Source organism: Saimiri boliviensis, chromosome 11, assembly GCF_048565385.1.
Source record: "Saimiri boliviensis isolate mSaiBol1 chromosome 11, mSaiBol1.pri, whole genome shotgun sequence".
NCBI lineage: Eukaryota > Metazoa > Chordata > Mammalia > Primates > Cebidae > Saimiri > Saimiri boliviensis.
The window spans coordinates 5000654-5027951 of NC_133459.1; the positions used below are offsets into that span (position 1 = coordinate 5000654).

Below are 27298 nucleotides of genomic sequence, written 5' to 3' on the forward strand. Positions count from 1 at the left end.
GGACATGGAGCTCCTGCGGATAAAAACCACCCAAGGATGATTTTTATCATCCAATCCAAAATCCATTGATTTTACCAATCCAAACCCAGAAAACAACCGATACCCCCACCAGCAGACACACAGGAAGCAGACCAGCCCTGGGGCAACAGGACAGCATCAGAGATGCTCAAACAGGGGTGTCCAATCTTTTGGCTTCCCTGGGCCACACTGGAAGAAGAATTGTCTTGGGCCATACATAAAATACACTAAACACTAATGACAGCTGATGAGCTAAAATACATATATAATATATACAGAGAGAGAAAAATATATATGATATACATATACACATATTGGTTTTATATATATATATATATATATATATATATATATCACCAAAAAAATCTCAAGATGTCTTAAGAAAGTTTACGAATTTGTGTTTGGCCACAAACAAAGCCATCCTGGGCCACATTTAAGGCTTGCTCTAAAATAAATATATCTAGAGTGACCAAAGACAGAGAAAAAAAGAAAAAGAAGGAAGAGAATCCACAGGGAAAGAATAAGACTCCCTCAAAACTAGAAAAAATAAACAGATAAAATTTCTAGAAATGTGGGCAGATCACTTGAGGTCAGGAGTTTGAGACCAGCCTGACAAACACGGTGAACTCTGTCTCTACTAAAAATACAAAAAGTAGCCGGGTGTAGTGGTGGGTGCCTATAATGCTGGCTACTGGGGAGGCTGAGGCAGGAGAATTGGTTGAACCCGGGAGGCAGAGGCTGTAGTGAGCCAAGATCACACCATTGTACTCCAGCCTGGGTGACAGAGCAAGACTCCGTCTCAAAAAAAAAAAAAAGAAGAAGAAGAAGAAATGAAATGCACAATCATTAACATTTTAATTGCAGAATTCTAAGATGTGCTCCGACTTCTGGCCCTTGGTGTCCGTGCCCTGAAAAAACCCCTGGACAGCGAAGAGGAGGGACTAGACTCCCCAGAGCAGCTTCCGTTTTGCGGTACAGGTGAGCTTAAAATAGAGCGAGGACCTGAGTAGGCCTAACCTGGCCACACGAGCCCTTTACTCTGGCCCGTCACAGAAAAGGAAGTCAGATATTCGAAGCATGGAAGGGTTTCTGTTCACCACTGCTGGCTTGAAGACAGATCATACTACACAGCAGGAATGTGGCTGAAAATGCACCCAGCTGACAGCCAGCAAGGAAACGGGACCTCAGTCCTCCAGCCTCACGGAACTGAATTCTGCCAACAACAAAGAATGAGCATGGACGTGGACTTTTCCCCAGGGCTCCAGGCGAGAACTTAACCTAGTCGATACCTTGATGTCCTCAACCTTGTGATATCCTCAGCAGAACACCCAAAAATACCACTCCCGGCGTCGGCCCCACACAACTGTGAGCTCATGGTGAGTGCTGTTTTAAGCTACTATGTATGCAGTAATTTGTGACACAGCCATGCAAAATAATACAAATGGGAATGGTTTAAAAAACAGCTGTGCAAAGAAAATATACATGGAAGCTTGATCCAAGGATTACTCAAAAAGCCTGGCGGATAAATAAACAAAAAAGCAGCACAAGATATAAAAACCGTGCCAGCCCCCATCTTTTGCTAACCTTGTACTCTGCTTTCTTCCTCAGAGCATTTGGAGTCTGTGGTTGAACAACACATATTTTTGTTTATTGTTGATTGCCTGTATTCCACACTGGAATACAAACTCCACGAATGAAGCGTTCAGCTGTTTTGGTTCACTGCTTGTGTCCCCAATGCCTGGGACAGCATCTGATACTCAGCAGGCTTTATATATATATATATATATATATATATATATATATATGTTAGTTGGATGAATGAACCAATCAATGAGTAATAGGAATTCCAGAAGGAGAAAATAAACATAATGGGGGCAAAGAAAATATTCAAAGAGAGAATGAGAATTTTCCCACAATTGATGCAGAACATAAATATTCAGCTTTAAGAATCACGGTGAGTCACACACAAGATAAATAAAAACTTCACTCTAAAAACAAAACAAAAATACCCTCCATTGTAGTGAAGCTAGATATCACCAAAGAGAAAGAGAATGTCTTAAAAGCAGTCTTTCAATGTGAGAAAAGATAGAAATGAGAAATTTCCTACCCAGGAGCAGCAATTACACCAACAGCAGCCTTCTCAGCTTCTCAGCAGCCTTCTTGGCATAATGAATGCGAAATAAAAAAGGAAGAATATCTTCAAAGTGCTGAGGGAAGATCCCTATCCCATCTAGAACTGTAATAACTATTCAAGAGTAAAAGAACTAACAAAACAGTGAGAGTATTTACCATTCCCAAAAATGTGCCAAAAGCACCATTAAAGGTGTACTTTAGGAAGGATTTGAATGAAGCAATGATGAACAAATAAGCAAACACAAACTGTTAAGAATGTGGGAAGACCCAAAAAAGGATTAAAGATTTAGAAATAAGCATAACAACAAATTTGGGAAAGTAAAAACAAACTGAAACTAAAATACTGGGCAATAGCAACATGGCAGATGAAAGGGAAGTGAGTCAGGACTAAAGCCCTCATATTATTCAGAAACATTTAAGAGTACAGAATAGAATTGACTATAAGCCTTCCAAATGAGTTGAGGGGGAAAATAGGAGATATAAAAAATATATAGATATAAAGAAAATTTTATCAATCCAAGAGATGTCAGGAAAGGAAGAAAAAGGAGAAAAGAGAAGGGTAATATAAAGTATAAAATAAGACAGTAGAAATCCACCACAGATCTTGTTATTATAATAAACGTAAAGAGAATAAACTTGCCAGCTAAAAGACAGGGACACTATAATTAGATTTTAAATGGCGAATCCCCTATACACTGTCTACAAAAGATAGACCTAAAACATTACAAAGAGATTAAAAGTGAAGAAATGAAATAAAATATTTGTAAATCATATATCTGATGAGGAACATGAATCTACAGAAAGACCTCATATAAGTCAAGCACAGTGGTACACCCATGTGATCCTAGCTACTCAAGAGGCTAATGCCAGAGAATTACTGGGGCCCACGACTTCAAAGTCTGCCTGGCCAACAGATTAAGATCCTGTCTCTAAAAGTGTTAAATTAATTAACTAAAAAGAACCTTTATAATTCAATAACAAAAAGATAATCCAATTTTAGAATAGACAAAGGATCTGAAAAGACATTTCTTCAACATATTATATACAAATGAGCCATAATCACATGAAAAAACATTCAACATCTTTATGCACAAAGGAAATACAAATCAAAATGACAGTGAGATACCACTTCTCACCCACTAGGATGACTATAATCAAAAAGACAGATAATAACAAGTATTGGCAAGGATGTGAAGAAAATAAAACCTCACACATGCTGGTAGGAATGTGAACTGATGCAATACACAAGGAAAACAATCGAGCAGTTTCTCAAAATGTTACAGAGAATTACCATATGATCCAGCAATTCTAATCCTAGATATATATACCCACAAGAACTGAAAACCTATACTCACACACACAAAAAAATGTGTACAAAAAGTAGAAACACAACTCAAATGTATCACTATGAATGGATAAATAAAACATAGTACATCTATACAGCAGAATATTATTTGGGCATAAAAAAAAAATGAAGTACTGCCTGTAATCCCAGCATTTTTGGAGGTCAAGGTGGGAGGGTCGCTTGAGCCCAGGAGTTCAAGACCAGCCTGGGCAACATGGCAAAACCCCGTCTCTACAAAAAAAATACAAAAATTAGCCGGGTGTGTCAGCATATGCACTTGAAGTCCCAGCTACTTGGGAGGCTGAGGTGAAAAGATTGCTTGCACCCAGTAGGTTAAGGCTGTAGTAAGGTAAGATCATGCCACTGCACTCCAGCCTGGATGACAGAGCGAGAGCTTGTCTCAAAAAAAGAAGGAGGAGAAGGAGAAGAAGAAAGGAATGAAGTACTAATACATTCCACAACATAGATGGGCTAAAAACACTATGTTACCAAAAAAAAAAAAAAAAAAAGGCCAGGCATGGCGGCTCACACCTGTAATCCCAGCACTTTGGGAGCCCGAGGCAGTGGATCCCCAGTGGTAGGGAGTTCGAGACCAGCCTGACCAACATGAAGAAATTCCATCCCTACTAAAAATACAAAATTTGCTGGGCGTGATGGCGCATGCCTGTAAGCCCAGCTACTCAGGAGGCTGAGGCAGGAGAAAACTTGAACCAGGAAGGCAAAGGCTGTAGTGAGCCGAGATCGCACCATTGCACTCCAGCCTGGGCAACGAGGGCAAAACTCTGTCTCAAAATAAATAAAATAAAATAAAAACACCATGCTAAGTGAAAGAAGTCAGACACAAAGGCCAATGTATTGTATTATTACACTGGTATGAAATGTTCAGAATAAACCAATCCATAGAGACAGAAGTACATTTGTGACTGCCAGGGGCTGGGAGGAGGAGGAAGAAATGAAGAGTGATTGCCAATGGGTAAGAAGAATTTCTTTTTGGAGTGAGGAAAATGTTCGGGAATTAGATAATAGTGATGGTTGCACAACTCTGCATGTGCTAAAAATAACAAATGGTATTCTTTTTTTTTTTTTTTTTTTGAAACAGAGTCTTGCTCTGTCGCCCAGGCTGGAGTGCAATGGCATGATCTCGGTTCACTGCAACCTCCACCTGCCGGGATCAAGCAATTCTCCTGCCTCAGCCTCCCAAGTAGCTGGGACTACAGGTACATGCCACAATGCCTAGCTAATTTTTTTTAACTTTTAGTAGAGACAGGGTTTTACCATGCTGGCCAGGCTGGTCTCAAACTCCTTACCTCATGATCTACCGACCTTGGCCTCCCAAAGTGCTGGGATTACAGGCATGAGCCACTGCACCCAGCCACAAATGGTATACTTTATTTATTTATTTATTTATTGAGACACAGTTTCTATCTCATCGCCCACGCTGGAGTGCAGTGGCACCATCTTGGCTCACTGCAACCTCTGCCTCCTGGGTTCAAATGATTCTCCTGCCTCAGCCTCCTGAGTAGCTGGGATCACAGGCACCTGCCACCATGCCCGGCTAATTTTTGTATTTTTAGTAGAGATGGGGTTTTATCATGTTGGCCAGGCCGATCTTGAACTCCTGACCTCAGGTGATCCACCCGCCTCGGCCTCCCAAAGAGCTGGGATTACAGGTGTGAGCCACTGCTCTCAGCCTGAATGGTATACTTTAAATGGCTCGGCTGGGTGAGGTGGCTCACACCTGTAATCTCAGCACTTTGGGAGGACAAGGTGGGCAGATCATGAGGTCAGAACGTCGAGACCATCCTGGCTAATATGGTGAAACCCCATCTCTACTAAAAATACAAAACATTAGCCAGGTGTGGCGGCACGTGCCTGTAGTCTCAGCTACTCAGGAGGCCGAGGCAGAATAATCACTTGAACCCAGGAGGCGGAGGTTGCAGTGAGCTGAGATCACACCACCACTGCACTCCAGCCTGGGCAACAAAGTGAGACTCTATCTCTAAATAAATAAATAAAATGGCTCAACTGTATATGTTAATTATGTCACCATAAAACTGTTATATTAAAAAAAAAAAAAACCAGGAATAGAGAAAAGCGTAACAAATACATACTAAAGAAAAAAAGAGCAACCCAAATCAGCATAAATATACTTTTAAGCAAAAAGTTTAAAGAGGGATAAGAGGGTTATTACACAATAATTAGAAGCACACTTCACAAGAAAAATATTAAAATCCTGAACAAATATGCACCTGACAACCCAGTCTCAAATGAGATGAAGCAAAATCTGGCATTATAAGAAGAAAGAAAAAAAAAAAAAAAGAAGAAAGAGATTAATCTGTAACCAAAATGAGAGATTTTCATACAAGTCTCTCAGAAACTGACTGACCAAAGCAAACCAAATGCTAGTAAAGATATTAAAAACTTGAACAACATAATTAGCATCATTTATCTACTGATCTAATATATATATATATATATATATATATATATATATATATATCTTTTTTTTTTTTTTTTTTGGCAACGGAGTCTCACTCCGTCACCCAGGCTGGAGTGCAATGGCATGTTCTTGGCTTACTGCAACCGCTGCCTCCTGGGTTCAAGCGATTCTCCTGACTCAGCTGGGACTACAGCCGCCCACCACCACACCCAACTAAGTTTTCTATCTTTAGTAGAGAGGGGGTTTCACCATGTTGGCCAGGCTGGTCTCGAACTCCTGACCTCAGATGATCCACCCATCTCAGCCTCCCAAAGTGCTAGGATTACAGGCATGAGCCACCATGCCTGGCCCTAATGCATATATTTAGAACCTTAAACCCAGCCACTAGGGAACAGACATTCTCTTCAAGCACACATACAGCATTTGCAAAATCTGACTATATCAAGCCAGAAAGCAGGTTTCAATAACCTCATAGAGACTCATGTTTTCAGACCATAATGCAATTGAGTCAGAAATCACTAATAAAAAAGTAGCCCAATAATCCCCAATCTCTGTATAATAAAGAAAAGTTAAAGACCATCGGGCGAGGTCTTTAACACCTATAATCCCAAGGTGTGGGAGGCCAAGGTGAGTGGATCACTTGAGGTCAGGAGTTCGAGACCAGCCTGACCAACAGGGTTACATTCCGTCTCTACTAAAAACGAAAGAAAAAAAATTAGCTGGGCGTGGTGGCACATGGTACTCCCAGCTACTTGGGAGACTGAGGCACAAGAATCCCTTGAACCCGGTAGGCAGAGGTTGTAGCGAGCCACGATCGTGCCACTGCATTCCAGCCTTGTGACAGAGTAAGACACTTTCTCCAAAAAAATAAAAGTTACAGTCCATAAGTCCATGTATAGAGAGCTGAGCGCCTGCCCTCCCCTCACCAGGGGCCTGCAGAGGGATGGAGTCTACCCCTTTGCCAGGGAGAAATGAGCTGAAGTACAGCCACCTGCCCTTCCCTGACCCACGCCTGCTGAGGCCACTGGAGTGGGCGGCCTTCGGGAAGCCCCAACCTCTAGGCAGCTGTTCTGGGGAGGGTGGGGCCTTCTCCTTCTCCTCTAACTGCTCCTCTCGGGCTCTCTCCTTGCTGGCTGGGCTCTCGTGCTTGTCCTCGCCCTCCACTCTGTCCAAGGCAGCTGGCAGGGCCTGCAGAGGGGAAACCAGGTAAGCGGCAGGGCCTGGGGCCTCACCAGGAATCAGAGGGCAGGGAACGTGCGCTGGGCTGGGAACCCACTCTCCTGGCTTCCATTGCTTGCTCCCAGCCTGCTCCCCAAGACCCAGAGGCCTGAAAAAGGACCCAAGAGTCCTGGGTTCCACTTGGCTGTGCAGGGCCTGAGAAGGTCCACCCCACACACACCACAGGCCCGGACGCCAGCAAGTTCCACACCTGGACTTCCAGGGGTTTCTTTGGCTTCTGCAGCCCTGGGTCCTTCTCATCCATGTAGCCCAGCTGGGCTTCCATTTTGTCTGAAAGATCAAGAGAACGAGGTGAGACAGGTGACACAGGTGGACTCAGATGGGAAGGGCTAGGGCAGGGAGGCGGGTGGCAGAGAGGAGAGGTGGGGCTTGGCCTTCAGGAGGCTCCATCGAGGCCAAGCATCTCCTGGAGAGACCGGCAGGATCCCCGGCTAAGCCAGAGAGGACAGGCCAGGCCTAAGACTCAGGGGTGCTTGGAGGCCCCTTGAACCCAGTGAGACCAAAATGAGGGTCAGTCAGGAAGAGGGCCGCACACAGCAGTGACTGCTCATCTGGAGGGAAGGAGGTGAGGCAGATGGATGGAGGCACAGATTGCCAGCCACGACGCCTGGCCTGGTCCCAGCTTTCGGGCAGGCTGGCTGGCCATGTGCCTCTGGACAGAGTGAGAGTTCCCTGCCTGCTGATTCAGCTGCCGCAAAGTGCTGGTCACTTATGTGACTCCGAGAAGCCCTGGGAGGTAGGTGCATCACAGCTGGGAAAGCGGAGGCTCATGGAGGTTAGGTAACTTGCCCAAGATTAGACAGAGTTGAGGGCAAAGCCAAGATGCAAACCAAGGCGTGTCGACCTCCACGGGTTCACTTGTGCCTGGAGGTGCTGAGCCTCAGGGCCTCGTCTCAGCCATCAGCAGGGGATAGCTATGCCCGCCCCAGGCCTGTGAGCCCCAACTGAGGGACCAGGCATTTACCAGGTATTTGCTTCACCCAAATAAATACCTGGGTCACCAAAGAGACACCTAGGCACAAATGACCCAATTAAGTGTGTAAAGAGTCTGAAAAGACATTCCTACAAGCCTACAAATAGCCAATAAGCACACCAAACAACACTCAACATCCCTGGCGGCAGGGAAATGCCAATCAGAACCACAGTGAGATGCCACCTCACGCTCACCACGACAGCTAGAACCACGAAGGCAGAGAGCAAGCACTGAGGAAGACTCGGAGGAGCCGGAGCTCTTGCACAACACCGGCAGGGACGTAAAATGGTACAGCTACTTTGGAAAGCAGTCTAGTAGTTTCTCAAAAAGGAAAACAGAGTAATCACATGACCTGGCAATTCCATTCCTAGATCTCCGCCCCAAACAACTAAAAACCTATGTCCACACGAAAACGTAAAATGCACCAATTCACAGCAGCATAACTCACAGTAGCCGAAAAGTAGAAACAACCCAAAATCTATTGACAGAGCAATAGATAAGCAAAACACAGTGAATCCATACAAGAAAACGTTATCAGCCAGGCGGGGGGCTTACACTTGTGATCCCAGCACTGTGGGAGGACAAGGCAGGTGGATCACCTGAGGTCAGGAGTTCAAGACCAGCCTGGCCAACATGGTGAAACCCTGTCTCTACTAAAAATACAAAAATTATCTGGGTATGGTGGCGAGTGCCTGTAATCCCAGCTACTTGGGAGGCTGAGGCAGGAGAATTGCTTGAACCCGAGAGGCGGAGGTTGCAGTGGGCTGAGATCGTGCCATTGCACTCCAGCCTGGGTGGCAAGAGCGAAACTGCGTCTCAAAAAAGAAAAAGAAAACAGGCCGGGCGCAGTGGCTCAAGCCTGTAATCCCAGCACTTTGGGATGCCGAGGCGGGTGGATCACGAGGTCGAGAGATCGAGACCATCCTGGTCAACATGGTGAAACCCCGTCTCTACTAAAAATACAAAAAATTGGCTGGGCATGGTGGTGCGTGCCTGTAATCCCAGCTACTCAGGAGGCTGAGGCAGGAGAATTGCCTGAACCCAGGAGGCGGAGGTTGCGGGGGAGCCGAGATTGCGCCATTGCACTCCAGCCTGGGTAACAAGAGCGAAACTCCGTCTCAAAAAAAAAAAAAAAAGAGAAAAAGAAAACAAAAACGTAATCAGCCATAAAGCGAAATGAGTGAAGCACGGATGCACGCAGCAAGGTGGATGAACCTGGAACCCTGCACTGAGTGACGGAAGTGAGACCCAAAAGGTCACGTTCCATGCAGTGCCACATACACAAAACATCCAGCATCGTGAAATCCACACACACAGGAAGCAGGTTAGTGGCTGCCCAAGCCTAGGGTCGGGGGATAGGGAGTAGCTGCTAATGGTAAGGGGTTTCTTTTTCGAGGGGAATGAAAATATTCTGGCCTTAGGTAGTGGTGCTGATTGTACACCCTGTGAATATACTAGAAATCACCGAATAGCACTTTTTCTTTTTTTGAGACAGTCTTGCTCTGTGACCCCAGGCTGGAGTGCAGTGGTGAGATCTCGGTTCACTGCAACCTCCACCTCCCAGGTTCAAGCGATTCTCCTGCCTCAGCCTCCTGAGTAGCTAGAACTACAGGTGCATGCCACCATGCCCAGCTAATTTTTATATTTTTAGTAGAAACAGGGTTTCACCGTGTTAGCCAGGATGGTGTCGATCCCTGACCTCGTGATCTACCCCTCGGCCTCCCAAAGTGCTGGGATTACAGGTATGAGACACTGCGCCCGGCCCAAGACAGGGTTTTGCCATGTTGGCCAGGTTGGTCTCAAACTCCTGAGCTCAGGTGATCCTCCCGCCTTGGCCTCCTAAAGTGCTGGGATTTCAGGCGTGAGCTACCATGCCCAGCCAATTTTTTAAGAGTAAATTCTGCAGTATGTATGTAAATTATATCTCAAAATTGTCATTAAAATGAAAAACTCTAGAGAGTGACATTTCAGCAAACAGGGGCCATGGGGGAAGGAGGGGCCGTTTTCTAAGGGGTGTGGGTTAGACTGGAGGTTGCTGTGACCTTGCCACTTTCCATGACCCCAGTGCCCTCCCTGGCCCGCTCAGCCCAGAGACCTGGCAGGCCCAGTGGGGCTGGCGGGAGGTGGGCAGGGCTGGCGGGCACTGGCGTGTTGGGGTCCGAGGAGATCACCTCGCCCGGCTTCTTGCCCTCGGGCCCCTCGGGGATCAAGTCTGGGGTGCTGTACTTCCCGTTGACATGCTCGAACTCTTGAACCTGGGGTGGTGGGAGGGAAAGAGGGAGGGTGGTGGTGTTGGCTCAGCCCCAAGGGCCTCAGGGCAGCCACAGGGACTGAGGGTGTCACAGGCTTGGGGTAGCTGCTGCCTCCACCCAAGGCTGGCCAAGGCATGCCCCTCCTGACCACAATGCTCCCTTGCCCGCCATCCCACCGTGTGTCCCCCAACCCTAATCCGCCATCCTGGCCTCCACCCTCAAGCCCCTCACCCAGAAAGGCTTTCCAGGTCAGTCCCTCTGGCCTGACTCAGACCCTGGGCAGCTGTGTGGCCTGAGCCAGGCGCTTGCTCTCTGACCACTGACCCCCAAGGGACAGTGCCAGGACCCCAGGCAGTCACCAGGAAGGGCCCTACAGAGAGTTACTCACCCACCTTCTTCCTAACTAGTGACATGACCCCGATGCGGGTCAGCACATGCTGCCTGGAGAGGCCCTCCCGGGGCACACCATCTGCGAAGGTCTCTGCGCCGTCCGCCCCCGGCTCACACAGGTGCCGCATGAAGAGGGACACATAGGCTCTGGGGTGGGGGGGGACTGGGGCTCAGGGAGTGGGGGGCCGGCAAGAACCCTCTGAGAGGGCTGGCGGGACCCCGGGAGACCTCCTGGCTGATCATCAACCATCGCCCACCTCCCACTCAGGGCTCCTGGGCCAGGCCCGGGAAAGGACAGAGAGGGCCTCCCTGGCGAGGGGACCAGCTAGAACAGCCCTGACCGGGATCTTCCTCGCCGCTGTAACACCAGCTGGTTTGGGCAGGGGTGGATTGTCAGTGTTTTCTGCACATCAGCCCTGCCCGGCACCAGGACTCTAGCCACCCAAAGACCAAACGGCAGTGAACTTTCCAGAAGGCCTTATCCTGGTGGGAGCAGACACTGCCCTCTGTGAGGCTCACCCGAGGGAGCCTGCCCTCCTCAGAGGCAGGTGGTCACGCCCTGGGCTACCACCGAGCCCCTTTACCTAAACTCCTTCTCGCTCTTCCCTCGAAGGTCCCGCACCAGCCAGTGGGAGTTGAAGGCGTCCTGCGGGGGCATGCCCCAGCGCATGATGGCATTCAGAAAGGCCTTCCGCTGTCGGGCATTGAAGCCCAGCACCTGGGCGGGTGGATCACGGGAGTGTGAGCCCAGGGCAGAGACGGGGTGGGAGTGGAGGATTCTGGGATGAGGAAGAAAGGTACAGGAGGAGAAAGCAGGAGGGGGCACAGAGAAGGCAGGGACCACCACCTGGAGCAGGACCCTGGTGACAAAGACCAGACCAGCCCCACCTCTACCTGGCATGAGGCCCTCGGCAGTCCCCCAGCCCTCCCCCATACCCCAGGGGCAGCAGGAATTGGGGGCAGAAAGAGATGTGGGAACAGACAGGCCCCACCTCGATGTTGCCACCAACTCGGGCGAGAAGAGGTGGCAGGGGCTTGTCCCTGTCGCTCTTCAGCTGCCTCCGAGATTGTCGTCGTCCACCTGGGGAGCAGCCCACCACAGCTCCTCAGGTGGGAGCCCAGAGATTCCTGACCCCCCTCTTCTGACCCCAAGGGCAGCGGGACCCCAGGCCAGCCCCACCTCTGCCGCCATCAGCTCCCCTGACATGGCCTCAGCGGCAGCCAGGCCACCAACACTGAGACTCACTCTGCCCTTCTGGCCTCTCTTCGAAGTCCTCATCCTCATCCTCGGAGCCAATGGAATATTCTGACTGGTTATCGGAGAGCTCATCCTGCCACTCTGCAGGGGCGAGGCACAGGGGCATGGAGTGAGCTGTGCAAGCGAAGCCCACCCTCAAGTTCAAGCATGCCCAGGGCCATGCCAAGCCCTTGCACCCCAGCTCGATAAGAAAGCAGTGACAATGACAATGGCCTAGGTACTTCCTGTGGGCTCATTTAATAATCCCAGCACCACTTAGGAGTCCGCTAAGGGTACTATGTGCACCCACACATTACACACACTGTACTGTGTGCAAGGAGCTTGCCCAAGGCCACATGACGAGCAGTGGTGAAGTCACTGAACTGGTGCCACACCTGTTCCCCCAAACACCCAGCACCCCTGCACCTGCCCCCAGTCCCCTTTCCTCCAAGCAGCTGCCTCCCAGCTCCATCCGAAACTGCCCGGCATTCTCAGCCCGCACCTCCCGGGGGTCCTGCACAGGGATGCCCTGACAGAATCCTGCTCCACCTTCTGCCTCCAGGTATGGAGCACCCGTCCCTCCTGGCACGATCACCCAGGTCCCCTGGCCCACACCTCCCGGGAGTCCTGCACAGGGACAACCCTCCGCCTTTGGTGAGGGGCACCCATCCCTCCCGCCCCGCACGCACCCTGGTCCTCCTGGGAGGCGTCGTTGTAGTTGACCTGCTTGCGGATGCGCTTGCCCTTGCCCAGGTTGCGGGCCAGATCCTCCTGCTGCTGCTCGTAGTGGTGCCGCAGCAGCTTCTCCCAGTAGTCAGGGTCCACATTCTCCTCCTGCTTGATGATTTCCCGCTCCACCTCCTCCTGGGGACGCAGGTTCCACAGGCTCCATGGACAGGGCCATCCCTGCCCTCCTGGAAGCCTCAGGCTGCCTCCACCCAACCTGGCCTTTTGCCCCCTTGGGGCTCAAGGACTAATGAGATGCACTGCCTACTCCAGGAAGCCTTCTCTGATCACCCCAGCCCCAGCTGGCCTTCCTCTTCCTGCCCCTGTCCAGTCAATCATTTCCTTATTCATCCATTCACAATGCAAGTATTTTCTGGCCTCATGCCAAACACTGGGGTACTGAGCCCTGGTGCCTGCCCTCAGGAAGCTCCTGGTTTCAGAGGAAAAGTTCATGAGCTCACCAGGTCTGCACAGGGAGTGGAGGAGCCGAGGAGGAAAGGGAAAGGCCCCCAGGAGAGATTCGGGAAGCTCCCTGGGGATAGCTAGGGTTTCCCGGGTGGAGAAGGGAGAAAAGTGAGGACTTGGTGGCTCACGCCTGTAATCCCAGCACTTTGGGAGGACAAAGCGGGCGGATCACGAGGTCACGGGTTCAAGACCAGCCTGGCCAACATGGCGAAACCCCGTCTCTACTAAAAATACAAAAATTAGCTGGGAATGGTGGTGCACGCCAGTAATCCCAGCTACTCGGGAGACTGAGGCACAAGAATCGCTTGATCCTGGGAGGCGGCAGTTGCAGTGAGCGAGATCGCGCCACTGCACTCCAGCCTGGGCGACAGAGCGAGATTCTAAAGAAAAAAGAGAAAAGTGCGGGGCGTTCTGGAACACTAGCGGTCTAGGTGCAGAATGGACGTGTAGGCCTTGAGGCAGGGGCGGGAGGGCACACCGCGCCGGGCAGGGACTGACACTAGACCCGGGGGACAGGGCTCTGCGCAGCGGGGTGGCAGGTCAGCTTGCACTTCAGAACGTGGGGAAGCTGGATTGGAGCTAGGACGACGCCAGGGAGCAGGCGGCTGAAGATGTATGCAAGGGCAGTGGCCGACCCACGTGGCTGTACTGCCCTCAGCACTGCCTCCGTCCCTTCCCTCACTGTTGTGTTTAGTGCTGAGCCCGCGCTTGCGGCGGCCGGGACGCCTTGGTAACAGCAGGAACAGCGGGTCTGCGGCTGGAGGGCGGAGTTACAGCGTGGAGGGCGGAGTTACAGCGTGGAGGGGGCAGCGGCTGGGGCGGGGCTGAGGCTGGAGGGCGGGGTTACTGCGAGGAGGGCGGGGTCACAGCGTGGAGGGGGCTGCTGCTTGGGCGGGGCTGAGGCTGGAGGGCGGAGTTACAGCGTGGAGGGCGGGGTCACAGCGTGGAGGGGGCTGGGGCGGGGCTGAGGCTGGAGGGCGGGGTTAAAGCGTGGAAGGCTGGGCTGAGGCTGCGGCGGGGCTGTGGCTGGAGAGCGGGGTTAAAGCGTGCAAGGCGGGGCTCAGGCTGGAGGGCGGGGCTGTGGCAGGACCGGGGCAGCGGCGGTAAGGCGGGAACACAGTGGAGGGCGTGGTCACGGTGGAGGGCGGGGCTTAGGCTAGAGGGCGGAGTTACAGCGTGGAGGACGGGTCACAGCGTGGAAGGGGCTGCGGCTGGGGCGGGGCCGAGGCTGGAGGGCGGGGTTAAAGCGTGAAGGGCGGCGCTGAGGCTGCGGCGGGGATGAGGCTGGAGAGCGGGGTTAAAGCGTGGAAGGCGGGGCTGAGGCTGGAGAGCGGGGTTAAAGCGTGGAAGGCTGGGCTGAGGCTGCGGCGGGGATGAGGTTGGGGGGCGGGGTTAAAGCGTGGAGGGCGGCGCTGAGGCTGGAGGGCGGGGCTACAGTGTGGAGGGCGGGGCTGCGGCAGGACCGGGGCAGCGGCGGTACGGCGGGATCACAGTGGAGGGCGTGGTCACGGTGGAGGGCGGGGCTGCGGCTGGAGGGCGGGCCGGGGACCTTACCACGCCGTCCTCCTCTCGCACCACGTACTGCGCCACCTTGAAAGAACTCAGGTACTCGTTCATGTTCTGTAGTTCCGTGTCGTCTGTGGCGTCCTGGTTCCGGTCCAGCAGCTTGGAGATGGCCGCATCGTCATAGTGGATCACACTGCTGTCCTCCACATCCTTGTTGTCACCTGGGGAGCAGGCAAGTGCAGTGTCGGAACAAAGACTGCCCTGGTCCACCCCGGGGGACCTGGGAACAGACTCCCAACAATGGCCCTTCCCATCCCCCCTAGGGGCTGCAGCTGAGGGGCGTGTTGACCCGACAGAGGAAATCGCGCTGTAACGGCACCACTCCCCGCCCACCTGGCAGTCCCAGGACACCCAAGTGAGGGTGTGTCAGGGAACCCCTCCTCTCCAGGAGCAACCGCCTGGTTGGAGGAGGAGCTGGGGTTGGGCTGGGTTGGCCCCTACCTGGCGGGGTGCTACCGTGCTTCTTCTTTGCACTGGCAGCCAAGTTTCCCCCTTTGGAGGACTGGACATCAGGGATGGGCGTGACCGGCCTCTGGCCCTGAGACATCATGCCTGTTGGACAGAGAGGAGGGCGCTGGTGCAGGAGCATAGAGGGCTGCAGGGTTGGTGGGCAGTGCCCAGAGACACCACCCGGGGCTGCTCTGGCCAGGAGACACCCGTGGGGGTGCAGGAGAGGCCGTGTGTGTTGGAACGGGCAGGGACCCCATCAAGCCCTGGATGGGTGTCTCAGCAGCATGACCCCAGGCCCCACCACACTCCCTCGGGACAGAGGCCCACCCTCCACGTCGTCCTTGAAGAGCTCCTCCGTGCCGAACTTGAGGATGTCGTCCAGCTCCTGCTTAGTCATGGAGCCCGACTTGGAGCCGAGGCCAGGCCGCACCACCAGGTGGGTGAGCATCATCTTGCGCTTGGCTACCTGCGTGATGCGCTCCTCCACTGAGGCCCGAGTCACGAAGCGGTAGATCATCACCTTCTTATTCTGCCCAATGCGGTGGGCACGGCTGAAGGCCTGGGGAGACCTGCAGCTCAGCACTCGTGGCTCACCCAGGGCTCCAGGCAATGGAGGGGGCACACCCATGAGCTCAAGAGCATGGAATGGGCTGCATGACGGTAGGGAGAGGCGTGTGGTGCGTGCACCACTGCAGCTGGGCTCCCTCCCAGACTGCGAAGCCTCCCACAAGCCTGGGTGCCAGGCCGGGTTGGGAGTGGAAAAGCTCTCGGTGGAAGGAGCCAGGACTGCAGGTGTGCAAGGGTGTGTGAGGGATGACACAGCCAGTGTGCTGGGTGTAACTGATGCCACACAGCGCTTCATGAGGGCCCTGGGGAGGTAGAGGGCTGCATTTCCCTGTGATCGAGCCACTAATGGAACCACAAGACCATGTGCTGGAGATGCGCAGCCTCCTCCCGAGGGCAGCAAGGAGCTGAATCCGCCCAGTATAATACAGGGAAGTGCCAGAGACTCTCTGCAGCCCTGCATGAGGTGACCTGGATGTGGCCATGAATATCTGTGTGTGTGCATGGGTGCACACTCATATGAATGAGAGACATCACTTTTTAATGTGTTCCCCTACATGTGTAAGCATTCAATGTGTGTGTCCCAGGCCCCGAGTGGGGTGGCCAGGGCCATCAGGGTAGCTCTATTCCCATAGCCCCGACCCCACATCCCTCCCATCCTTCCTTGTCAACCCCATCTGCCCCTTGCACCATCTCATCCTCCCTCCACCTCCAACAGGCCCACTCTATGCTCCCCATCCCCTCCAAAATGGATGCCCCTCTGGGTCCCAGGACTCCCTCATCCTGCCTCCCTCCATGGCCTTGGTCCTGAGAGTGATGGGAAAGACCAGAATCAGTGGCCATCACTGACTGCGGTGTGCCCTTGGGCACTTCCCCTGCCCTCTCCAAGCCTGTTTCCTTCTCTGGACAAGGACAGAGCTGGAGGGATGGGGGCCAAGCTTCCGCTCATTCCCAGGGCCCGTCGTGGGGCCGAGACTCCACGAGGGAGGGAGGCCTACACCACGGGAAGTGTGGAGGTCATGCCCAGGAGGGCATGAAGGACAAGAGAACCTGCCCGAGGCCTGGGGTGAGAGAGCCCTGGGAGGGTGGCAGCAGTGACACAGACCTGAATGTCATTGTGTGGGTTCCAGTCGGAGTCGTAGATGATGACAGTGTCCGCCGTGGCCAGGTTGATACCCAGGCCACCTGCCCGGGTTGAGAGGAGGAAGCAGAACTGCTGGGCCCCAGGGGCTGTAAAAGAGAGGCCAGCAGATGGGGTGTTCGAGGGAGTACACCTTGGGTGGGGAGAAGCGGGTGGCGGAAAGAAGCAGCGGGGAGAACAAAGGGAAGGAACTGCAGCAACAGGTCCCTGGCAGGGAATTACAAAGCAAGAGACCCCATCAGAGATGAGAGGCCACAGCTGCACTCAGCCCACTCAAGCCCACTTGGCCCCAGTGGTGCTCTAAGCCCTGGCCCAATGGGAGGGTGCTATAATGAAGAGGAGGTCAATTTTCAAATCCCAGATGAGCAAAAAACAAATTGGTTGTTTGGCCGGGCACAGTGCCTCATGCCTGTAATCCCAGCATTTTGGGAGGCTGAGGCAGGTGGATCACCTGAGGTTGGGAGTTCGAGACCAGCTTGACCAACATGGAGAAACCCTGTCTCTACTAAAAATATGTAATTAGCTGGACGTAGCCGAGATCACTCCATTGCACTCCAGCCTCGGCAAGCAGACAGAGCATCCAGAGAGCTCAGTCCTCCTTGTCCCCCCAGCTCCCCACCCCCAGCTTCCCTTAGCCCATCGATGCCGCCAGAGTGGCCAGGGAATACTGAGGCATAGCTCTGGGACCTGGGGTCCCGCCCTGCTGGGCAACCCTGTCACAAGATGGCTGGATCTCAGCCCCTCAGGGCCCTTCAGTGACCTGGGACTGACCACAGCCCCCACTGGAGCTGCAAACAGGCCCCCGCCCACCCAGGGCTTCAGCCACTCCTGCTTCCACATGTGGCTGGGCCACGTCTAGACCCCGAAACTCTGAACTTGCTCTTCCTCCTGGCTCTCTGGCATGAGTGTGTGAGAGGAGGCACTGCTTTGGGTGTTTAGGGAGCATGGCCCAGCCTCTTTCTAAGGCCCAAAGCCCCAGGGAAACAAGGCTTCTTGCTACTTGCTGCAAACTTGCCCCGAAATCTTGCAGCTGACTGCTCCCCGCTCCAGAAGTTTCCTTTGCTACAGAGGGAGCTCCATGGGCAAGACCCTCCTGGCCTCCACCCTCGCCTCTCCTTCCCAGGTGGGGAAGACCGAGCATGGGTGATTCTGAGCAAAGAACCTGACCATGTGTGGCCTGGCCCCTTCACTCTGTCCTGCCTCTGGAAGTAGCCCCAGGCAGCACGTGCATCTCTGTACCTCCTGCCACCATTCACCATACAGCAGGCTCTGTCTAGCACCGCTTATAACTGGGGCTTACCTGGCGTCAGTATTAGGGGCCCCCATCTGCCTTTCTCATTGTCTGTTTCTAACTCTGTTCCCAACAACTGTTATCTACTGGGCCCCTTGGAACTCTGATTCCATGGGAAGAATCCTTTTAATATTGGAAACTCAGGGGAAGCTACCGTGACCTCAGGACTAGCCTGCTGTCTTCAGCTCTGTGTGGGGCTGATGACACAACACTGGCTGGGTGGCCTAGCTAAGAACCTGGCCTGGGAGAAGAGGCCAAGAAGGGGTCCCAATCAGAGCCCCTGGGCAGGATGACGTACCATTGAATCTGTCGATCGCCTCCTGTCGGAGGCCCCCAGTGATGCCGCCATCAATCCGCTCATACTTGTAGCCTTCGTACTCCAGGAAGTCCTCCAGCAGGTCCAACATCTTGGTCATCTGCAGGGGAGACAGGCACATGAGGAACTGCCAAGGAGCAAGGGGCCCAATAGGCCATGGGCAGGGACCCCACCACAGCCAGGGGAGAAAAGAGCCGCCTGCTGGGTAGGGAGACAGCTGAGACCCAGGCAGATCCAATGCAGGACTCTGCGGGAGAACATAGTTTCCACCCTCACCGCTCAGAGTCAATCCATCCTCCCAGCCAGCCCCGCAGTGACCTGCCTAAATCAGGGCTCTGACATGAGCCTCCCTGCTCCCACCGCATTCATCTGCTTGCCCTGCATTCAAGGCTCTGCAGGACTAATGGCTCCTTTACAGCCCCCAGCCATTCCAAACTACCTGACTCTGTTCCTGGAAAACACAAACATCACCTCTGTGATGTCTTCCCTGATTTCACCTCTCTCCATGAGAAAAGAAAAGCAGTCCTTTCTGAGCTCCCATCACCCGGTGTAATTCCCTTTATTCTTGAGAGATAGTTTAGCTGGGTATAAAACTATAAGCGCATATGTTCCCTCAGGGCACTGGAGATTTTGCCATGGTCTCTGCCACCTGTTGTTGCTGAGAAGTCTGAGAACAATCTGGTTGCCCTTATTTTGTAGATACTAGGTCTAAAGTACCTAGGGGTTCTAAAGTGTCTAGGGGTTCATTTATTTGAATTTATCTTGCTTGGTACTCCAGAATGCACTCCAGATCTGAGACCTCAGATCTCTCTAGGTCTGCAAACTCTCAACAAATCCAACTTCTTCACCATTTTTTCTATTTTTTCTGCAACTCCAATTGGATGATTATTGGAACATCTCAAGGTATCTTCCATGTTTTCTCTGTTTTATCTCTGTCCCTGTACAGTGCATTCTGGGGAAATGCCTCAGCACCAGGTTCCAATTCATCAATGTTCTCTTCAACAATGTTCAGTTTGTCCAGTATGTTGAAATGTTTTATTTCAATTTCATGCACATCATGTTTCCATCCCATTGTTCCTATTTAAGCTCTTCCTGCTTTTCTTTAATTTCTTATTTTAGGATGTCAAATACTCCATTATTTTTGAGGATCTTAAACATGTCTATATAAAGTCTTTTCAGGTTATCTTATTCTATCTTTTAAGAGACAGGGTCAGGGCCGGGTACTGTGGCTCACGCCTGTAATTCCAGCACTTTAGGAGACGGAGGCAGGTGGATCACGAGGTCAGGAGATCGACATCTAAAAATACAAAAAAATTAGCCGGGCACGGTGACATGCGCCTGTAGTCCCAGCTACTCAGAAGGCTGAGGCAGTAAATTGAGATTGCATCACTGCACTCCAGCCCGGACAACAGAGCAAGACTCCATCTCAAAAGAAAAGATAGAGACAGGATGTTGCTCTGTCACTCAGACTGGAGTGAATTGGCAAGATCATAGCTCACTGCAACTCTGAACTCCTGGGCTCAAGCAATCTTTCTGCCTCAACCTCCCAAATCATTGAGATTACAGGGTGAGCCACTGCACCCAGCCCTTATTTTTTTATTTTTTTATTTGGATTCTATTTACTGCTTTGGGGGATGTCTTGTCATTCACTTTTCTATGGGTTTGGAATTGGAGTTCATAGGCTCATTTTGGGCAGGAGGGCCCCGTCTCTGTCACTTGCCCTACGTGCACATTTCTGGAAGCTGTGTGGTTCCCATTACTTGGTCTCTCAAGGCCTCTGACCAGATTTGTGTCTCGTGTTGGTTCCAAGATGTGGGGGATGTGGAGCCATCTCCACTCCAGCAGACTCCTCGGCTCAGCCCCTGGTCTCAAGCTTACCCTGCTTTCCAGTATTCTTTGGGCTGCAGCAGCCTAGCAGGGTGACCTGAGGCTGCAGGTGGCAGACGCCGCTTTCAGTTGATGTTTGTGCACAAGGAGTCATAGCCCAGACTCTGGCTTTGAGCAAGGGCCTGGCTCAATCGGCCACAAGGGGGTATTTTTTTTGACACAGAGTTTTGCTCTTTTTACCCAGGCTGGAGTGCAATGGCGCAATCTTGGCTCACTGCAACCTCTGCCTCTTGGGTTCAAGCAATTCTCCTGCCTCAGCCTCCCGAGTAGCTGGGACTACAGGCACGCGCCACCATGCCCCGCTGATTTTTTGTATTTTTAGTAGAGACGGGGTTTCACCATGTTGACCAGCATGGTCTTGATCTCTTGACCTTGTGATCCACCCACCTCAGCCTCCCAAAGTGCTGGGATTACAGGCGTGAGACGCTGTGCCCTGCCGAGAGGAGTATTTTTAATCCCGTGACTCTGCAGGGTTGTCACTGTGGCCTCCAACACAGAGCTGACTACAGGGTCGGGTGACTGTCTCCTACAGTAGACTGAGCAGCTGGAGGACAGGGACTAGATCAGTCCCTGCACCCATGTGCCAGCACAGAGCCTTACTATGACAGATGCAAACAAAGGGATGGAGGAAGAAATGCACACACATCAGAGGCCGGCAGCCCTGCCGCCAAGCCAAAAAGCCAGGTGCCAGTGGCCCCTCAGGACCTGTTAGAGACGGGCTCCTCCCAACCCCACCCAGGGCTCCACCTTAATGAGAAGCCAGGCTGCAGGGGAGAGGGCCAGGGCAGGGGAGGAGGGAGCTGTCCAACCAGCCTGGACAGGCAGACCAGAAGGGCACGTGCTCCTTACAACAAATGTGCTCTGAGCTCCTCAGCTGCACCACGCCAGGGGATGGGAGTGACCCCTGACACACGGTCACATGACCCACATGGAAACAGAACTGAGCCCTGAGAGATGCCAGCAAGATTGCGCCCCCAAGCATCAGGGCAGAACACTCTGTGGGGCATGGAGCCAAGGCGGAGGGGGCAGGGACATGCACCTGGGAGAAGATGAGCACGCGGTGCCCCTCGTCCCGCAGCTTCTTCAGCATCTTCTGCAGCAGCATGAGCTTCCCTGAAGACTTGACCAGGGAGCTTCCATCGTAGGAGCCATTGGGCAAGACGGGGGCCTCCTGCAGACACAGCAGGAGGTGGGGCGTTGGTGGGCTCCCCTCTCCTCTCTGACTCTGCACCAAAGGGGCCGCAGGGAACAGACAGGTGCCAAGCAATGGGGTGACAGCCTGTCTGACCCGCTGAATGTAAGACCCACACCTGAGCCAGGCCAGGCTCCACAGTGTGGGGTAGACTGTGGGTCCCATGGCCCTGGCTCCAGGCCCCCTGTCCCCAGGCAGGGCTTACAGCCACACCAGCCCTACCACAGCAGTGGGTTCCACGGTAGGTTCCCCAGCACCTACCACAGTGGCCACAGGCAACCTACCATGATGGCCAGGGAAATCTACCATGGCAGCCACAGAGAACCCGCCACGATGGCCAGAGAATCTATCACAGCGGCCACAGGCACCTACCACAGCGGCCATGGAGAACCTGCCATGATGGCCGAGGGGCACCTACCACGGCGGCCACAGGAAAGAGGTAGGGGTGGTTGCAGCACTTCTTCAGGTCCATCATGATGTTGAGCAGCGACACTTGGTTCCCGCCCCCCTTGGAGTTCAGCGCCTCAAAGTTCCGCGTGAGGATGAACTTGTAGTACTTCCTGCAGCAGGGCACGGGGAAGGGCAGGCTGGGTACCCCTGATCAGACCCGCCTCCGAACTGGAAGCTGGTGGCCAAGCACCCGTTTACAGGGAGACTCAAGGGAATCCCAAGAAGGGAAGCCACTGGCCTGGAGTCCCCCTGCAAATGATTGGGGGATACTGCTAGAACTCAAGCGGCCCAAACTCTGGCCACTAAAACCTCAGAGGAGGCCCCAAGAAGAAAGCACATGCAAAGCATGAGCCCAGGCCTCAGTGAGGCTGAAGAGCCCACCTGGGAAGCAACCCAGGAGACCAGGCCAGGGGAAGGGGCACACGGGCTGCTCGGGTCAGCCCGCCACTCACTTCTGCATCTGGCTCAGCTCCACACGGACAATGAGCTCGGTCTTGGCCGGCATGTTCTTGAACACGTCAGCCTTCAGCCGCCTGAGCATGTGCGGCCCCAGCAGGTCATGCAGCTTCTTGATCTGGTCTTCCTTGGAGATGTCAGCAAACTCCTCCAGGAAGCCCTCCAGGTTGCTGCAACAAAGAGCTGAGATAACAACCAGGAGCAGAGAACCAGGGCAGAAGAGGCAGGGTGCTGAGCGCCCAGCCCATGTCAGCCGGCTGGCTGGTGGACCAGGGAGCCCTGGCATTGCCCTGGCTGTCGTCTCAACTTCTGTCTAAGCCTGTGTCGCCCCCACACATCACAGCCCTCTCTTCCTCGTCGACGCTGGACACCTTTCCATCCTCAAAACCGTCCTGGACAGGAGCTCTCTGTTACCCAGATAACAGATGAGGAAACTGAGTCTGATGAGTGCCCGAGTTGATATAGTCCAGCTGTGCCAAAATCTTTCATCAAATCTACAACTCCTGGTGGCTCAACCTGTAATCCCAACACTTTGGGAGGCAGAGACGGGTGGGTCACCTGAGGTCAGGAGTTCGAGACCAGCCTGTCCAATATGGTGAAACCCCGTCTCTACCAAAAACACACAAAAATTAGCCAAGCACGGTGGTGCACGCCTGTCATCCCAGCTACTTGGGAGGCTGAGGCAGGAGAATCGCTTGAACCCAGGAGGCGGAGGTTGCAGTGAACTGAGATCAAGCCACTGCACTCTGGCCTGGGGAACAGAGCAAAACTCTTTCTAAAAAATAAATAAATCTACATCGCCTGATTCCAAACTGGGCACTCTGCACCCTGAACCCCTGATTCTGAGCAGGAAAATGGAGGTAGATGATGAGGAAGCTGGGCAGTGGGTTCTGGCCCCCAGGCTCTTGCCTCTGCCTCCACCACAGTTGCCCATGTGAGTCACCTGGGTCTCAGCAGAGGAAAGGGAACCTGCCAAGGGAATAGAGGCAGGGATAGGAGCCCAGGAGGGGCCCCTGATGGTCTAGGGCAGAGCTAAAGGAAAGTCGTGGTATCAGTAGCAGTTTCTATTTATCAAACACCCCCGTCTGCCTGTGCCACCCACCCCAACACCCTGCTCCTGCAGGAGGTCAAAGCAGGGACATCACTTAACGCTCTCATTTTACTAATGAGGAAGCTTCAGCCGAGCAGATCTCACAGCTGGGATGGGCTATTGATCCGTCTTCACTGGGGCCACCCCAGCTCACCACCACCTCCCCCAGCCGGATCCACGTGACTCACTTGAACCTCTCTGGAGTCAGGAAGTTTAGGAGATGGAACAGCTCTTCCAGGTTGTTCTGAAGGGGGGTCCCTGTCAGCAGCAGCTTGTAATCAATCTTGTAGCTGTTTAAGACCCTAAAAAACTGAGGAGAGGAGAAGGGGGCCTGTCAGGGGGCTCTGGGCGACTCCTTACCCCGGGCGGCTCTCGGGTCTGGCGGCTGGTGCCACCTACCTTGGACTGGTTATTCTTGAGGCGGTGGGCCTCATCCACCACCAGGCAGGCCCACTCGATGGAACCCAGGATGGCCTGGTCGATGGTGATGAGCTCGTAGGAGGTGAGCAGCACGTGGAATTTGATCTGCACTTCTTTCTGGAGAAAAGAGGGGCATTGGGGAGTAGACGGCTGGGAGCAGAACGGGCAGATCACAGTCCAAGGAGACAGAGCCAAGAAGGAGGTGGGCACATGAACCCACAAAGGCTCCAGGGAGCCCCGGGCCGGCCAGCCTGGGACCAGAGGGGCAGATGCTGGCCACCAAGCAGAGGGGCATCCACCGAGGCCCAGAGCACAGCCCTGAGAGAGGGTGGCGTGGAGGAGAAGGAAACAAATGGCGACAGCGACGGCCTCCACTCCTAACAGCAGCAGTGAGACAGGGTCTCACTCCCACCCGCAAGCCTGGAGCGCAGAGGTGCCATCACAGCTCACCTGCAACAAGAACTCAAAGAGCTAAGCCTACGCCTCAAAAAATCAAAACAAGAATTTCCATATGATCTGGCAGTTCCACCCAAAAGAAGTGAAAGCAGGGACCCAAAGGGATATCTGCACATCCATACTCCTTCCCTTCTGCATTACTGACAGCCACTAAAAGCCAGAAGCAACTCATGTGCCCCTCAACAGACAAACAGACAAAACGTGGTCTGTCCGTGTGACAGAATGTCCTCCAGCCTTGGAAGGAAATTCTGACCCGTGCTACAATATGCACGAACCCCAAGGACATTCTGCTCAGTGAAATGAGCCAGTCACAAAAAGACAAATGCTTCTTGATTCTACTCCTATGAAGTACCCAGAGTAGTCAACCTCGTAGAGACAGTGGAATGGTGGCTGCAGGGGCTGGAGGCGGCAGAGGATGCTCATGTCTAACAGGGGCAGCGTTTCCATTGTGCAAGATGAAAAGATTTCTAGAGATTGGCTGCAATAATAATGTGAATGTTGGCCAGGCGCGGTGGCTCAAGCCTGTAATCCCAGCACTTTGGGAGGCCGAGGCAGGTATATCACAAGGTCAAGAGATTGAGACCATCCTGGTCAACATGGTGAAACACCGTCTCTACTAAAAATACAAAAAATTAGCTGGGCATGGTGGCGCGTGCCTATAATTCCAGCTACTCAGGAGGCTGAGGCAGGAGAATTGCCTGAACTCAGGAGGCGGAGGTTGCGGTGAGCCGAGATCGCGCCATTGCACTCCAGCCTGGGTAACAAGAGCGAAACTCCGTCTCAAAAAAAAAAAAAAAAAAATTAATGTGAATGTTACTTGGTATATTCTCCGGAGTTATTGTTTAAGAAAAAAAAATGTGAATGTACTTAACACTATTGAACTTTTTTTTTTTTTCTGGTTGGGTTGTTTTGTTTTGTTTTGTTTTGCTGAGACAGAGTTTCGCTCTTGTCACCCAGGCTGGAGTGCAATGACGCAATCTCAGCTCACTGCAACTTCCACCTCCCAGGTTCAAGCAATTCTCCTGCCTCAGCGTCCTGAGTAGCTGCGATTACAGGCTTGCGCCACCACACCCAGCTAATTTTTGTATTTTTAGTACAGATGGGGTTTCACCGTGTTGGCCAGGCTGGTCTCAAACTCCTGATCTCAGGTGATCTGCCTGCCTCAGCCTCCCAAAGTGCTGGAATTACGGGCATGAGCCACCACGCCTGGATGTTTTTTGTTTTTGTTTTTTTTTAAGAGACAGAGTCTCACTATGTTGCCCAGGCAAGAGTATAATGGCTGTTCACAGACACAATCATAGTGCACTACAGCCTCAAACTCCTGGGCTCAAGCAATCCTCTTGCCTCAGCCTCCCAAGTAGCCAGGACTACAGGTATATACCACCACACCCGGCTCAACTGTCCTCTTAAAAATGGTTAAAAAGGTCAATTTTACATCATGTATTTTTTTTTTTTTGAGACGGAGTTTCGCTCTTGTTACCCAGGCTGGAGTGCAATGGCGCGATCTCGGCTCACCGCAACCTCCGCCTCCTGGGTTCAGGCAATTCTCCTGCCTCAGCCTCCTGAGTAGCTGGGATTACAGGCACGCGCCACCATGCCCAGCTAATTTTTTGTATTTTTAGTAAAGACGGGGTTTCACCATGTTGACCAGGATGGTCTCCATCTGTTGACCTTGTGATCCACCCGCCTCGGCCTCCCAAAGTGCTGGGATTACAGGCTTGAGCCACTGCGCCCGGCTCACATCATGTATTTTTTTAACCACAACTTTTAACAATAAAATAATTAAATAGTAAATACAACAGAAAAGCCAAGTCAGCGAAGTGCTTGGCACACAGCAGGAGCCCGGTGTGGGCTCAGCAGAGGTTGTTTTTGTGTCTAACTGATCCAGGGGCTCATCCATCTACAAAGTCACCTGTGGGATCACGGATTCATTCACTCATTCAGCAGTTTCCAAGCACCTCCTAATTGCCACAACTGCCAGGAGACAGTAGAGAAAGCCGACACAGGAAAGTCCAAGGGCCTGCGAGAGGGTCCACCAGCCCCCAAGGCCACAGCACTCATCTTTTCCAGGGGCCAACGGCTGCAAGTCCTTGCTCCTCAATGTGGAGAGTGTTTAGAAATGTAGAGGCTCAGGCTGGGCACGGTGGCTGACGCCTGTAAACCTAACACTTTGGGAAGCTGACGCAGGCAGACCGCCTAAGCTCAGGAGTTCGAGACCAGCCTGGACAACATGGGTCATGTGTGGAGGAGAAGGGTGGTGTGGAGGACAAGGAAACCAAATGTCTCTATTAAAATACAAAAAAATTGCTGGGCATGGTGGCACATGCCTGTAGTCCCAGCCACTCTAAAAGCTGAGGCATGGGAATTGCTTGAACCTGGAGGCGGAGGTTGCAGTAACCTGAGATCCTGCCATACTGCACGCCAGCCTGGGCGACAGAGTGAGATAATAATAACTAATTGGAGCCAGGTGCGGTGGCTCACTCCTTTAATCCCAGCGCTCTGGGAGGCTGAGAAGGGCAGATCATTTGAGGTCAGGAGTTCAAGACCAACCTGACCAACATGGTGAAACCTGTCTCTACCAAAAAATACAAAAATTAGCCAGGCATGATGGTGCACTCCTGAAGACCCAGCTACTCGTAAGGCTGAGGTGGGAGAATCACCTGAACCCGGGAGGGGGAGATTACAGTGAGTCGAGATGGTCCCACTGCACTCCAGCCTGGGTAACACACTGACATCCTGTCTCAGAAAAATAAATACATAAATAAAATAATAATTAGCTAAGATGAGGTCATAATGGATTG

The 27298-nt window shown here is 52.7% G+C and overlaps 1 protein-coding gene across 5 annotated transcripts in view; it reads right to left on the reverse strand.

The window, feature by feature from the left end:
- The window catches only part of CHD5 (chromodomain helicase DNA binding protein 5), a 76947-nt gene that overhangs the window by 11129 nt on the left and 38520 nt on the right, over positions 1-27298 (reverse strand). For all 5 annotated transcript variants that reach the window (XM_039474449.2, XM_039474450.2, XM_039474447.2 and 2 more), the window contains 18 exons: positions 24021-24158; positions 23810-23931; positions 22528-22701; positions 22044-22185; positions 21473-21604; positions 18529-18646; positions 16904-17028; positions 15562-15793; positions 15226-15336; positions 14773-14945; positions 12717-12891; positions 12037-12129; positions 11783-11871; positions 11375-11508; positions 10793-10937; positions 10244-10403; positions 7366-7445; positions 6992-7124 (listed from right to left, as the gene is read on the reverse strand). In XM_039474449.2, the coding sequence (XP_039330383.1) occupies positions 6992-7124; positions 7366-7445; positions 10244-10403; positions 10793-10937; positions 11375-11508; positions 11783-11871; positions 12037-12129; positions 12717-12891; positions 14773-14945; positions 15226-15336; positions 15562-15793; positions 16904-17028; positions 18529-18646; positions 21473-21604; positions 22044-22185; positions 22528-22701; positions 23810-23931; positions 24021-24158 (2476 nt within the window). The remainder of the gene's footprint in view (positions 1-6991; positions 7125-7365; positions 7446-10243; positions 10404-10792; positions 10938-11374; positions 11509-11782; positions 11872-12036; positions 12130-12716; positions 12892-14772; positions 14946-15225; positions 15337-15561; positions 15794-16903; positions 17029-18528; positions 18647-21472; positions 21605-22043; positions 22186-22527; positions 22702-23809; positions 23932-24020; positions 24159-27298) is intronic.